The sequence below is a fragment of the Uloborus diversus genome, chromosome 10 (genome assembly GCF_026930045.1).
Source record: "Uloborus diversus isolate 005 chromosome 10, Udiv.v.3.1, whole genome shotgun sequence".
Taxonomy (NCBI): Eukaryota; Metazoa; Arthropoda; class Arachnida; order Araneae; family Uloboridae; genus Uloborus; species Uloborus diversus.
Window position 1 is genome coordinate 61748540 of NC_072740.1, and position 16312 is coordinate 61764851.

General features: G+C 33.2%; 1 protein-coding gene across 1 annotated transcript in view; it reads right to left on the reverse strand.

The window, feature by feature from the left end:
* LOC129231020 (diacylglycerol lipase-alpha-like) overlaps nt 1-16312 on the reverse strand; it is a 175791-nt gene that overhangs the window by 53114 nt on the left and 106365 nt on the right. The window contains exon 12 of the mRNA XM_054865266.1: nt 15581-15661. Within this exon, the coding sequence (XP_054721241.1) occupies nt 15581-15661 (81 nt within the window). The remainder of the gene's footprint in view (nt 1-15580; nt 15662-16312) is intronic.

Consider the following 16312-nt stretch of genomic DNA (forward strand, 5'->3'; position numbering starts at 1 on the left):
TTCTTTATACTATTCCTTGATTTACGTCAAATCTTTAAGTAATTCGGTTCAACTATTACCGATAACCTAATTCGGTTTAATAGAAGTCGCTCCAGGCTGTCAAAAAACTGAAGTAAAAGTACTAATAAAGCAAATAAATTGCAAAATAATCATAGTAATGCATAAAAGCGCATTCGGAATTTATCTTTTAAAGGGGAGGGATGTGGTCAAGGCTTTCCCTACATGTATCTATATATATAAAAATGGATGTATGTTTGTGTGTGTGTATGATCCTTCTATAAATCCACAGTTTTCGTCGGATTTCTTCCAAATTTGTCACAAGGTAAATTGTTAATTAGGAATTTATATAGGCGGGTTTTTGGAATTTAAAAACGACCCAAGGTGGTCTAAATTCATATTTTGAGTCATAAAATTGCTCTTTTCTACACGAACGAATTTGTGTATAGTTATGAATTTAGTCTAAATGAAAAGCCCGTAAAAAACTGCCCTAGATGAAGTTTCTTCAAAGATTAACTACTATCGTTAAATTCAGAAACTTTGATTCAATGGTTTGCAACTTATAACCATCAGGAAATATTTTAAATGAAATCAAAACTAAAGGTATTCTTCAAGCTGGCCGTTAATGTCGATTCGCGATAAGCGTAAAGCATGATTAGCAAGAAAACCGAACGAAATCGAAGTGCTGCTGTTTAGCGTTTTTTCCTGCAGAGTAGGAATGCATGCTTTCTTTTGGTATTTCCGTTGCAGTAATGGTAGAACGAAGTTATAGATTAGTATTTCCCACATGACCAGCCCAGAAAATACCGAAATCAGCTCGGTATCAATAATGCATTCATCAATATATATAAAAATGGATGTATGTGTGTGGGTTTGTGTGTATGTTCCTTATGCAAATCCAGTTTTCGTCGGATTTCTTCCAAATTTGGCACAGAGGTAAATTGTTACTCAGGAATTTATATAGGCGGGTTTCAGAGTTGGGCAAATTTCAATTGCATTGACAATTAAAGATTAACAATTGATTAATTGGTAAACGTAACCACAACAACTAACAATTGATCAATTGTAATTGTGGAAAATTACAATTAACAATTAATTAATTGTTAATTGTAGTTTACTACAGTTAACAATTAATTAATTGTTAGTTGTAGTTTACCACAGTTAACAATTAATTAATTGTTAATTGTAGATTACTACAATTAACAATTAATTAATTGTTAGTTGTAGTTTACCACAATTAACAATTAATTAATTGTTAATTCTAGTTTACTACAATTAACAATTGTCGATTGTTCTGTGAATTTTAATTAAAACTAACTTATAAAAAAATACTGGTTTTGTACAATATATTCTACAGATTACAGGTCTACCTGGGACGTGGACGCTAAACAGGTACCATATTACCAAAGATAATAGAACTAGTGAAGATTGGACACTCGACGACCGGTTTTTACGCATGGCAAGGAAAACAAGCGTAAGTAGAATGAAAACTGGTGCTTGAAAAAAACTGACATTCAGAGCTATAGCCGCCAAGTTGAACTGGAGATTCTTGGAATTGGCGTAAAGGTTACAACACTAAGAATTCTTAGAAAAAGTGGGGAGAAAGGACGGGGATACTAACCACCGGTTTCAGTTCCCGCGACAATGATAACAAAACCTAATTGATTCCAGATGTTATCTACGGAATCTTGAAACTCAATTTACATCCTCTTCCCATTCTTTTGAAAATCTATTTAACGGGACGCTGATTAAGCGGCGATGTGTTCTTCATAATGCCATAGAAAGTCTAAAGTACAAATACGTTTGGAGTGGGCTGTCAAAAACTAAAACTAAACAAATAATTTTTCTACACGCCCCTTTAATTCCAACGCTTTTTCTTATTAATGCTTTAAGTTTTTGCGAACAAACAAAAAAAAAAGAAAAAAAATGATGTTGTGAACTACTAAGAATTTTTTAATTTTAAGTTCAAATTTTTTCTTCTTGATCAAATCAAACTGTGCCAAAAAAAAAGATGCAGTAATAGATCAAATATCAAAATATATTTTAAACAAAAATCTTTACTCACGTGTATTGGCAACGATATGGTTGATGGCAAGCATAGAGCGCAATTTTAATTCGCTTCTTGATTATCACAACGTGGAAACGTTGTGAAAGATGCGGCAAACTGCATCATTTGTGACGCCATTAAAACCACGCCTTGTTTGAAAAATCGGACATTTAAAAAAAATAATTAAAAAATAAGTGTTGGGAAAATGAAAGTATTTTCTGGGTCCAAGTTATAGTTTTTGCTTATTCTATCGATTTCAGTGACTACAAGTACTACTTTTGACTGAAGGAAACCACCCCATTTGTTTGTGAAAATTAAATAACCACGTCAAACAGACTGAATTGCAGATTACTGCAGACTCGTGTTTCGGCGTTACAATGGACGGCTTTCTCAATGCAAAAGAAATGAGCTTTTGGTTGAAAAGACACCCGGCAAAAGAAACCTAACCATTTCTCCGATGTTTTTTCAAACATAAGCTCATTTCTTTTGCATTGAAAAGGACATTCATTTGTAACGCCGAAACACGTATCTGCAGTAATCTGCAAAGTGTGCTATTTGGCGTTGTTATTTCTCATTTTACTTTTTGCACATAAGTATTTATTTGACTTATAGTTCGTTTTTTTTTAACCCAATTAATATACAAAGTAAAAGAAAAATAAATTGAAATAGAAGAGATCTAATAATTCAAGAAAGTTACATTAAGATTTAAAATGAATCAGTTTTGTAGACATTTTTTTTTTTTTTAACGAGAAATAAATTTTTAGGTAAACACGCATTTGTCTGTGTGTCTTTTAACCCAATCTCCTCTGGATTAGGAATGTCTCAGGTCGAAACTGGTCTCGTTGGATATCGAACATCCAGAGAAAGCCATTCCGCTTTGGGCTTTCAACATCCAGTCTTGAGAATATCATGAACCCTGTATGTCCCGAGGACACCAAGGAGTAAGCATTAAAATTACCAATCGTTACGCGCCACAAGTGGCGAGCGGAGGTTGGCGAACAAAACGAGCAGGGAGTGGATCCCCCTAGTACAAAATTAACAGGAGTGAGAATTTAAAAAATAATTGTAAATTCATTCAATCTAACGAATTTGTCGCCCACTTCACAGTGAAAATTGAAGGGAAATCTTGCGAGATAAAAAAAAAATTTTAAGTAATGTAGTCGATGACTGAGAAGTTTTTTAAACCTTATCAATTTCTGCAAAATAGTGCAGCGAAGAGGAGAGCAAGCGGGGGGATCATCCCGGGCGCCAAAATATGAGACGGCTCCATAAATTATGGGTTTCCTGATATAATAATGGTATACCTGTGTATAATAATATAGTTTACATTTGAGAAATTTGTGAAAGTAATCTTTGTAAACAGTGGCGTAAATAGGGAATGGCCGGAGTAACTCTCTCCAGGGGCGCAACAGCGAACGGGATGGAAATTTCAAAACGTTATTCCCAAAAAAATTTTGATTTTTTAAAACTATTTCATAGACTTTTTTTTAGAAAAAATAGTAAAAATAGAACTAAGGGAGTGTGGGGGTTAGTTTGAGACCCTGCTCATTGGATTTCTTGTTTCTACTAATGGTTTTTATCGCGGCCGTAATTTGAATTCAAGACCTCAAAATTCAAATGAATGCCAGGAAGAGTGTTTCGAATTTCTATACTTTGTTACAAAAGATGGCTTGCTTTGGCATTTTTCGCACTTTACGACTTCAATTTGAAAAATTTCCTTCGCTTAGAATTACGATTTCGTGAAATTTGAAAGGAAAACACACGCACACGTATGTACATGAATTGCGTAAATGTTAATTAATTTGTTGATAAATCTAATTTGGAAAAACATATTTTTAAGTTTAAAATTTCAGTTAACATTTTGAAAAATTTCATGTCACGCAACCCCGTAATTGTGGATGAAACCTACTTTTTTTTTTCTTTTTAATCACAAGACTTTCAAAACTATTTTCATAATTCTATACTTACGCTTGCTAACATTAACTCCATACCGAACTGCCTTGCATTCAAATTTCAAAGGATTGAGTTCATCTTCAGGGTGTAAATCAGTATTTCAAAGTGCAGTAGCCGTTTGCGTGAAATCTTCCCGCGTTTGTCCACAGCTTTGCTTATCTGCCTCATTGTCACCAATTTTTCTTTGTTATCTCCTATTATTGTCCTTTCTCCTTCGCAGCCGAAGACAGCGCAGAAGCAGGGGCAGAAGAGTTTTTCCTACCCTGGGCTTCACACAAAAGAATCTATAAACTCTTATCGTCGACCACACTAATTTACTTCCTTCACAAAAAAACTTCTTAGGTGTTCTCATCCCATAAGAACATTGTCAAGTTAAGAGCCTGTGTCGAATTGAAATCCCATGTGGTGGAATAGCAGAGGAACTTCCAAACTACTGAATCCGATATTAAAAAAATAGCAACACATCAGTCACAAAAAATCATCTTGGAAAAATGTGCTGCAAAAACGCGAGAATCATGATTTTTACATTTTTTACTCAGAATGTGTTTCTGTCGTGTGACATCGCAAATGATGAAATGCCATTCAATGCTGCCATTTACAGTGGATAATATTTAATTCGCATCTTTACTCACGTGTGTTGGCAACGATATGATTGACAACAAGCGAAGAGCACAATTTTAATTCGCTGCTTGACTATCAGAACGTGGAAACGCGAAGAAAGATGCGGAAAAGTGCATCATTTGTGACGTCATCTAGACCACGCCTCGTTTGTAAAATCTGGCATTTAAAAAAATTAATTAAAAAATAACTGTTGGGAAAATGAAAGTATTTTTTGGGTCCATGTTTTTTTTTCGCTCATTCTATCCATTTCAATGACTAAAAGTAGTATTTTTGACTGAAGGAAACCACCCCATTTAAAACATTGTTTTCCTGCTACACTTGGAAACCAGCTGGAAGGATAAAACACGTGATAGAACACGATTCCTTAGTAGTAAGTACAAGAAGCTTATGAATAGAGTCGTGTAATGTGCATTAAAAAAATCATTAACAGCAAATACTCTTCAAAATACCTAAAATATTAGCGAAAAATTAAAAAATATGCATTAATAATACTTTAGTTTCGTCGATAATTTTATCTGAACTGAATACAAAATACTTAGCCATTCTATTTTTAAATTATTTGTTATTCACGCGATCCAGGGCCGGATTTGGAAGTGTGGAGGCCCCGGGACAACGAAGGAGTGGAGCCCCCCCCCCTTTCTGATATATCCATAATAATATTATCTTGTGCAATCATTCTTTGTAGAAATACCAAAAAAAAAGGATATTTTGTAAAAATTTTATTGTGGGGGCCCCTTTGCTGTGAAGGCCCCGGGGCAGTTGCCCCGCCTTCCCTCTTCTAAATCCGGCCCTGACGCGATCAATATTCGGTATTAAACAGGGGGATACGAGGGGAGAGTCATGGGGATCATAACCCTTTTCTAACCGTCGGCAGATTATAAACCCACGTTGTGTTCAAACACTTTTTCCTTAACTTAAATACATTATATTTTCATCTTTTTCTTTCTGCTAGTTTGACATCTTGAACTTAATTGTAATGTAATACAAGATTTGTTGACATGAAAAAAATAAAAATTATAATGTGAATAGAGAAATTATAAAATTTATAAGTTAAAAAATTGTGACAAAAATGAAAATACATCTCTGCATTCGCTTCACAAAGTAAATAAATACAAAGTCAATGAATTAAATAAAAATAAATAGGCAGTAAAAAAGGAAAATAAAAATAAATAAAACAGCAAAAAAAGAAATGAGAAAGATCTTTGCATTTTCGTAAACAGTCTGTTATTGATGCAACACACTTCTGTGCTCCTTTTGCTTATTTATTTGCTTTCATTTTTTCTTAATGACCCTCTCTGAGGCTTAAATGCCCATATAATTACCACCCTTCGCCAGAGGGAGAGGAGAAGAACTGATTCAAACACGGCACACGGCGCACGACGCACAGTGGCTGAACTTGGCGATTAATCGCTGCACACAGTATAAAACATTTTTTCCTCCAAAATTCAATCGCCAACACGCCTGTGAAGTTTTTTTTATGTGCTCAACGACTTTCATTGAAGTGGGAGAAAACGCGAAAGCATTGATCTCTACGGGAGTGTCCAGTCTTATGCGAAGCTATATGGTCTTTGATATTACTATCTAACTATTTAAATACACATGTTAGCAACTAGTAAAATATCAATAAAATATCAGTAACTTTCAGTAAATTGCCGCCCAATAGCCAGAGTTAAGGCAGAAATATATGAAATCCTCGAGTTGAACCGAATCATTGCTTCGGTCACTCGTCTGGTCTGCGCTAAGTCTATATTAGCTACCAGTTTGTTTGGCACTCTTCTCTTCCTTAAGAAGCTTTCCATCTCCAACTCAGTCACTTTCCTATGCCGGAATGATGCATGCTAATAAGCACGAAACTGACACCTCGGCTGGAAATGACTGAGTTGGCGGTGTGTTTCATGTATCTGTAACTTACGAGTAATAAATTATTTACTGCAGCATATGACTTTTCTCGAAAAATCTTACGGCTCTAGCAAAATATCCTCAAAAAAGGTATATTTCAATAAAAAAATTCCGTACTAGTCCAAAGAACATCTGAGGGAAATTACAGAAATGCAATTTAATTACACGATTTAAAATTAAAAAAAAAATTAAACAGAGCGGTCTCTGAGATCTTACGTCCCCTGTTATGTCCTTTTTTCTGATTTCCCCTGTTACAGGTTAAACTATAAAACAATAATTTGCACAATTTTAAAACACTTAATTAAAACACAAATATTTACGTGTGGAAAAAATTTGGCAAGACGAGAATAGTTCACGCGGCGAGCGAGCAATCAACACTGAAAGAAAATACGAATTCGAATAATACTTTGAACTCTGTACGCTGCGCTGTACCTATTGATACATTAAGTTAATTGTTAGTTTTAATTGTTTCATAAAACAATTTAAAAAATTAATTGCAATTATTTTAATTGTGAAAAGTGATTAACGTACATTAATCTAATTAAATTAATTGCAAAGTACAATTAATAGTTTAATTGCAGTTGATTTAATTGCAATTAATTTAATTACAATTAATTTAATTGCAATTACTTTTTTAATCAATTAACAAGGCAATTGAAAAAATAATTGATTAATGCCCAACACTGGCGGGTTTTTGGAATTTAAAAAAGATCGGAAGAGGTTCAAGTTTATATTTTTAATCATAAATTGCTCTTTTCGACACGAATAAATTTTTGTATAGCTATGAATTTAGTCTAAATGAAAAGCCCGTAAAAAACTGCCCTAGATGAAGTTTCTTCAAAGATTAACTTTAATCGTTAAATTTAGGAATTTTGATTCTAAGCTAATAAAAATGATTTGCAACTTATAACCACCAGGAAATATTTTAAACACAATCAACACAAAAAGTATCATAAACAACGGCCGTTTATGTCTTTCAGCGGCAAGCGAAACGCATGTTTGGTAAGAGAGCCGTAGATATACGAAACAATGCTGTACATCGTTTCGTAGCCCCAGGGATCCATTGATGCTACCCATGGTTCTACTTAATTTGAATGCTACTGTTAAATTGTAATTTTTTATTATGTTCAATTAAAAAATCCACAGCAGTAACGGTTGCGTGTAATTTTTTATCAGTGTTTTCCACGTTAATAGCAGAGAAAATACAAACATTAGTAAGATATTAATATTACATTTAAGATTGACGTACTATCTTCGACTGTTTCAGCATTAGAATACTTTTATTAAAACCACATCTATTTCATTCATATGATCCTTACCAAATCAATTTGCAACGTGTAAATTTTCTGTATACTATTCCTTGATTTACGTAGAATCTTAAAGTAATTCAGTTCAACTATAACCAACAACCTAATTAGGTTAAATAGAAGTCGCTCCAGGCTATCAAAGAATATGTATGTTTGTGGGTGTGTGGGAGTGTATATTCCTTCTACAAATCCAGTTTTTGTCGGATTTCTTCCAAATTTAGCACAAAGGTAAATTATTGCTCAGGAGTTCATATAGGCGGGTTTTTGAAATTTTAAAAAGACCCAAAATGGTCTAAATTCTTATTTTGAGTCATAAAATTGCTCTTTTCTACACGAACGAATTTGTGTATAGTTATTAATTCAGTCTTAATGAAAAGACTGTAATAAACTGCCCTAGATGAAGTTTCTTCAAAGATTAACTACTATCGTTAAATTTAGGAACTTTGATTCCAAGATAATAAAAATGATTTGCAACTTATAACCACCAGGCAATATTTTAAATGCAATCAAAACTAAAGGTATTCTCAACGTTGGCCGCTAATGTCGACTCGCGTCTACAGTAAAGCATGTTTGGCAAGGAAACCGAACGAAATCGAAATGCTCCTATTAAGGGTTTTTTGAAAAGCATCCTGTAAAGCAGGAATGCATTGCAGTCTTCGACGGTTTTACTTATTTTGTATGATTTCTTTTGGTATTTCCGTTGCAGTAATGGTAGAACGAAATTATAGATTAGTATTTCCCACATGAACAGCTCAGAAAATTTCAAAACCAGCTCGGTATCAATAATTCATTCATTATCCATGTACAAGTTTGAATAAATTTAATGTTGGATGGTCCTCAAAACCAATCTGCATATGTTCTTTATTCTATTCCATGATTTACGTCGGATCTTTACCTAATTCGGTTCAACTAAGTTTAATCGCTGAAGGCTATCAAAGAACAAGAGTAAAAAATACTAATTTCGCAAATAAATTGCAAAATAATCATATTTGTGCATAGTAGCGTATCTGGAATTTGTTTTTCAAGGGGGAGGGGGCTGGTCATGACGTTTCTTACATGCACATAAGCTACTATACTAGGATTGCCAATATGTGCTAAAATTTAAGGTTGTGCACCTTTTTACCCGCAAAACTACACGGAAATAAAATTTGGCGGAATTCATACACTTTGGGAGGGTTGGAGTTTTAAGTTTGGAAAAAATGCAAATAAATATTAATTTATATTTAAACTGTTTTAAACTGCAAAAAAGTGCTACGTTTTTTATATAAACAAACTTTTCCATTTGAAATTTTATATTACCTTAACGCTCGAGTAATAGTACATCTGATGAAGCATCTTCGCCGACTAGCAATAATTTTATATCTATTAGCAGGTATGATGCAACTTTTGACACACAGATATTACTAATTAAAGGCATGATGAAATATTACTCCATAATATGAAGTTTTTTCTTCATCGTGAAATAAGTTGAAAAAAGCTGCATTCTCAATTAAAAAGCTAAGTTCAAAAACTGCTATCGTAAACATTTGAAAAATATTGGAAGTTTGTAGCTATCATTAAGCATTTCAACCGTCATTGAAGAAGTGCTGTGAGGTATAAATGGAAAATTTTCACTAAAATAGCTTAAACTCTTTTAAACAGTATAGGGATAAGGTGAAACGCTTTGTATCTCATGTAACCACATTGAACGATTACGTGCTGTAAATGTATGTGAGATATAGCTATTTTCGAATATAAATAGCTTGATGTTACTTGCTCAAGGTTGGTTTCACTCACAATTGTAATTTCATCTTGCTGCTGGGAGGGGGACTAAAAACAATATTTAGGAGAAAGTTTTGAATTAAATTAATGGATTAGAAAAATTTGAATCATTTAAGTTTTTAATTTTTAAACTATGTTTCGAAACGTGAAATACATTTCGTTTGCTTTTAAGCTGTGGATAAGGGGAACAAAATATGCATCAAGATTCTGTAAACTGTTAACAAAATATTTGTCCATTATACAGTCGTAAGTACAAACAAGACATTTATTTTTCAAAACATTTCACGGCCTGCATATAATTAAAAAACAAAATCTAACACGGATAGTGACCAAAATGCATACGCCTACTTTTTTCTCTTATAACGCAGTTTATTTCACGGTTTTTAAATAGTTCGTTCAATAACTTCACGTCCACCTACTTCCATTTTCAATGTTTCACATACCTTAAAATAGTGACTGTAATGTAGTCAGTGGACCCACTTCCACCTCTCACGACCACTGTCTCTCTATAAATTAAAATTTTGGTGCTCTCTAAGGAATACTCTGTCTAAAGCAACAAAACTTAAATACGTGCTTTCTCTACCTACATCAGTGTAAAATATCATGTATAACATTTACGGCAAGTATTAGGTTTTAAAAATTTGAACTAGAACTTAAATCTTGACAAATTTCAAATCGTTACAAGACATTAATATTACTGTTTAACTATCATTTTTACCTACGAAAATAGAAATTCGACGTCAATAAAAAAAAAAAAAAAAGTAGCTGACGTGCGTCTTTTTAGGCAAGTTACACTTATCCAATTTTACTCTATAGCATGACACTAAATCACCATGGCAAGAGCGAGCAGACACATTTGGTAAAGTTTTTTTTTATACTAAGCAAACTTTTTCTGCGAAATGTGTTTGCCTGAAAACATACAAAATAACCTATCACTTGAAACCTTCATTCGAAAAACACTGCCAAAAAATCCGTAACACCGAGTGTTATTGTTTATTAACAACACAGACTAAATTCTTTATTTTCTGTACGATGGGTTATCTGTTTAGCTTTTGGACATTGAGGATGATTTTAAATTAATCTGAAAATATTGTAACTGTGTCCAAGAAGACTATTTTGTATATATTTGTGCCTGATAATAGGGATTGACTTTTATTTTTTGGTAAGCTCACGACTCTTTCTAAGGAAACATTCAATGATTTATTTCCGAATAAAATGTATGTGAAAAGTACTGTTGCATTTTTTTATGTATTGGGGAAAACAAAACCTACAAAGGCGGCACAACGCTTTTTTTTGGAAGCATCACGTAAAAGATTGTCCCACAAGATGTGCAAAAGACAATCATTTGTCATTGCATTAAGACAATTTACGTACCGCCCGTCTGAATTAACCTCAGACAACGTACCAGTGGACACTACAGAGCCAAAACAATATTCCTCATACTTTTTTGCTTTAAGTTGATGCTACCTTTTCGGCAAATGCTTGATTTTCTGCGTTATTTAAAGCATTTTGAAGATTTGAGCCTAGAAAGCGGTGTGAATGTAATTTGTTACGCTTATTTAGATAGAATTCATTCATTTGATTATCCAAAAGATATGTTGCATTGAGAAGCACCCGGGCAACGCCGGGTAGTAAGCTAGTAAATAAATAAATAATAAGAATAATAAAAAAAAAAACGTTATCAAAGATTCTGAAAAGGCTCAGATTTTAAGAAAACGACAAACAGATCTTGACAGTGCAGGTCACTTTGACTTCACATGCCCTTGCTGTATGTTACAGGACTGCGGACTCGGAAGAAAAATGGCCGACTCCGTCTCCTGGATTTTGAAACGTCCGACTCCAGGTTTTTTTTATTTATTTATTTATTTATTTATTTTTCAAACCCTCCCCCTCCCTCATGAGAAGGGGGAAAACCCCTAAACAGATATTGATATATTAATTCCTTTTTCTGAAATTTTCGCGTTGTATTTTATCGTAAACCTAAGATGCATACAAGTTAGAAATTCAATTTGAAAATCAAATTATCCAATAGTTGCGAATTTAAAAGTGAGATTACTTAAAAATCCCATTAAAAAAACATTAATTTGCTCCCCTTTAATGTTAAACAAGTAGATGCTGATCTAATCCTGTGCTTTCAATTTTTTAAAGCTGTAACTTGAGTGAAAAAAAAAATATTGGCAGCTTTAGAATTAATCTTAAAATATGAAGATTTTAAGATTAACTGTAATTATTGAGTGTTGTAACCAATTAATCATATACTGATTTTATTTTGCATTTTTTAGTGAGAACCAAGCTTATAGATATAGTCTTTAGATTTAAAAAAAAACATCTATATTTTATCGGATCTTTGGGATTCGCGCTTTCGTACCAACACTTATTTGAATTTACCAAGCACCCTCAGAAGTTTCCCGACTTGCTCAAGCGATAAATACATTCCTTTTACTAGTTTATAACTGAGATTGAGGTAATATATATATATATATATATATATATATATATATATATTTTTTTTTTTTTTAAAGTGATTACTTAGAAAACGTTAAGCTACAAAACTGTTTGCTGACAGTTGCTATCCAGTTAATTAAAGTTAAAAACAAGCAAACTTGCTGACGGCGTAAGTAGCTGTTGCAGAAAGGTCGATAAACAATCAAGCCAGCTGGTTGCTACAATCAGGGCTGTAGAGTCGCAGTCGGACATATTTTGGGGTTAAGGAGTCGGAGTCGTTCGAAAACATGCCGACTCCCGACTCCGGGATTCTTTTTTTTTTTTCTTTAATTCTTTAATTTTCCCTGATTCTCCTTGCATTTTCTCAAAAACTGGCTACCAATTAATTTGATTACATGTATAAAGGCCTACTAAGAAGAAAATGCTTGTCATTGTGGCGACCAGCTGGCTTGATTGTTTATCGAGCTTTCTGTAACAGCTACCTACGCCGACTACTAGTTTGCTTATTTTTTAACTTTATTTAACTGATAGCAACTGTCAGCAAACAGTTTTGTTGCCTAACATTTTCTAAGTAATCACTTTCAAATAAAAATAATATATTTTTTACCTCGATCTCAGTTATAAAATAGTAAAAGGAATATATGACTTGCTTGAGCAAGGGAAACTTCTGAGGGTGCTTGGTAAATTCATGTAAGTGTTAATACGAAAGCGCAAATCCAACAGATCCGATAAAATATAATTTTTTTGATCTAAAGACTTTATCTAAGAGAGCTTGGTTATCACTGAAAAATTCAAAATAAAATCAGTACATGATTTATTGGTTACAACACTGAATAGTTGTAGTTAATCCTAAAATCTTCTTATTAAAGTTAATTCTAAAGATGTCAATAAAATTAAAATAAAAAGAAATTGAGCAAGAAATGTAGGTATAGTAAAAGCTATTCGTACAAAGCTGTATACCGCCGCATTTTGGGTAAAATTTGCTCCAGACGTACATGTACCTGACCTCTCCCCGCAATATAGTGCAATATTTTTGTTGAAATTTTAAAGATGAAATTTGAGATTTATTATTGGGAAAATTTTTCAAAATTAAAGTATTTCAATTTTTATAAACTCTGAAATTAAGTTGAGGTGCTACCCACCAGATGGGTGTCATCCGGGAGGGAGGAGAGAGGACCGCCACCTCTCAAAAAAAAGTTTATTGTGTGACTCAGCAAAAAAAAAAGAAAAAAATCTCTCAAGTTAAGTTATCAAAAATTGAAAGCCCAGGATTTGATCAACCTCTATTTGTTAAACAATAAAGAGAAGCAAATTAATCCTATTCATTTTTTTTTAAAGTGGGATTTTCAAGTATTCTCACTTTAGAAATCGCAAATATTGAATAATTTGATTTTCACATTGAATTTCTAACGTTGTACACATGTTAAGTTTATAATAAAATACAACGCAAAAGTTTCATAAAAAGGACATAATATTTCAATCTCTGTTTAGGAATTTTCCCCCTTCCCATGAGGGGGGGGGTTAGAAAAATAAATAAATAAATAAATAAATAAAAAAGCAGGAGTCGGAGTCGGACGTTTCAAAATTCAGGAGTCGGAGTCGATCATTTTTCTTCCGACTCCGCAACCCTGGATACAATGATAGTTTTTTTCTTATTAGTAGGACTTTATGTATGTAATAAAACTAATTGGTAGTCAGTTTTTTTTTTAAATGCTAGGAGAGTCAGTGAAAATTAAAAAAAAAAAAAAAAACAGTCCACAGTCGGAGTCAGCATGTTTTCGAACGATTCCGACTTTTTTACCCCAAAATCAGTCAGACTCCGACTCTTCGACTCCGGCTCCACAGCTTTGATATGTTGTTACGACGTCCGAAGCTGCTTCCCATAACTTCATGAATTACAGGCTTAAACTGGACTGAGCCAGCAAGTAAAAACTAGAGCAACAATCAATCAATAAATTAAAACTGATAGGAAAATTTTGTGAATGATCAAAATGTGATGTGGAAGCAATTTTCACGAATAACTCTAAACAGTGTTGTCAGCTCTGTTAGTGAACGGCAGTTTGAAGTTAATATTTGCCATGTTGAACGTGGCGGATCTGCAAATGATTACAAGTTTTCTGAAACATTTTTCAAATGGTCGTGAAAAAGTAAGACCCAATTATAGCTATTTGAGTAGAATTTGTAAAAACTTTTGCAAAAACAAGTAGTAAAAAATTGATTTAACTACTCATACTTGAAGATTTTAGAAACTAGACTACGTGCATGAGTCATACGTCCACGTCAAGCTAGCCGATCAATTCAAGTATATTTTTTACTTTTGTTATCACATTCATGGGCCCTCAGATAAAATTTTAAGTATTGGAAATTAGTTTTTACTCAGTAATTTTTCGAGGAAAATTCAAACTTTGAGGATAGTTTATGAGACACAGTATTTCTTTTCGTAATCCAATTCTGAAAAATATACTTTTGCAGTATCAAAATAGCGTACCGAAAATAAAGATTATGTTTTATTAAAAATGATAAATAATGCACAAAGATGCTTGAGTAAACTTGGTGTTTGCACGTTGTAAAAACGCGTTTTTAAATTCATCAATGCTTTGTTACTACCATTTAGTGCAATATCAGATAGCATTGACTCCTTTATCATGCTTTTTGATTCTATATGAAAGAAAAACCTTTTAGACGATTATCTCCCCCCCCCCCCCGGTCTTTTTAATACTTGGGTGGCGTGAATGGGGAAAACGTTGTTTATGCAATACAATTCTTACTACATTTTTATTCTAAAAAAATTGGTCACTCTTATCTTACCTAAATTGACTGCATTTATTTGTATCTGGAAAAATTCATAAGCTAGTAGGGGAATGTGGGGCAAAGTAAAATGGTGACATAGTTGCTGTGGTTTTAGCACCACCTATCTGGTATTATTTTAACTGTGTAGTAACACATTGCATCGCCGCAAGAACAGTGTCACAACTCAAACATTTGGAAAAAAATGTACTAACTATTGATTTAAAACCTGAATTTAATGCTCTTCTTTGCCACAGAACTCGCACATAGTTTACATAACTGGTGCATGGGAACGTTAAAACGATTTAATCAATAGTGACACACCACTAAAATTTCAAGAAGAATATGTTTCAACCTTATTATCAATTAAGACAACAAAACTAACCAATGAACATCATCACATGATATTTTTTTTGCGCGCATAGTAATTTTTGGGACTAAATCGCTTAAAATCACTATTGCGTAAAACCTTGATTTTCTCCATTGCTGTTTTTTTTAAATTGTGTTACTTTTGCTTATTAGTTATGAAACAAATTTCGATAAAGCCGAAATCATATCCTCATTTCATGTTACGTCACTATTTTGTGAGATCCACATAAAGCCTTTAAACCCTCATTCAATTCTAGACTCGCGAAACATATTTGTTTTGCACTATTTAAACCTACTGTGTAGCGCATGTCCAAATTCACGATTTTTGATACGCTACTGCAGTTTACTTACTAAATTTAATTATTTGTATCTTGAAACTAGGGTTTTTACTTACAGGGCAGTGGCTAAATGCTTGAGCAAGTATTGATTCATCCGTCAATTTCTGCCGAATGTACTCCGCTGCTTGCACCATGCCCTAAAAAAGAAAGGGAAATTCTTGAAACTTTAGATAACATTGAAGGTAAATATTTTCCTCAAACTTTGAATGATAAGTGAAAGTTCAAGCTGCCTTTGTGTGAAATTTCTTTTCATTCGTGTAGAAAACTAAAATAAAATAGTCCGATTCCAAATTAAATCAAACCATTGCGCATTGCGGGCAACTTGCTTCATCTAATACCAGGAAATGTTTACTCAAACTGCTGGAAAATGGTGCATACCGATTTTCAGATTACACACACTCGTATAGGTGAGGATTAAAGTTACAAAACGAAGTGGGAGATGCTTTCGGAGAAATTAGTTCAGAAATTTTCGAAAGCTTTTAGTTGCACGGGTAGAAGCATTCGCAGAAATTGTAATCCCCCTGCTTAAATGAGTAATGAAGGAAATGAAGCATTATAATTGCAAAAATCATTTATGATCTTTAAGAAATTTGTAGTTTATCTTGTGAGACATTTTATTTACGTGTATGTAAAGATAAAGATTGGGAAAATATTTCTTTCCACCAGTGGAGAGCAGATGCAAATTTGTTAATCGCCACTTTTTTTCCATTTCGTCACCTTTTTTTTTGTTAAAAAAAAAAAAAAGTTAAGGAGCAAACTAGCTCTTAAAATTGCTACTGAAACAAAAA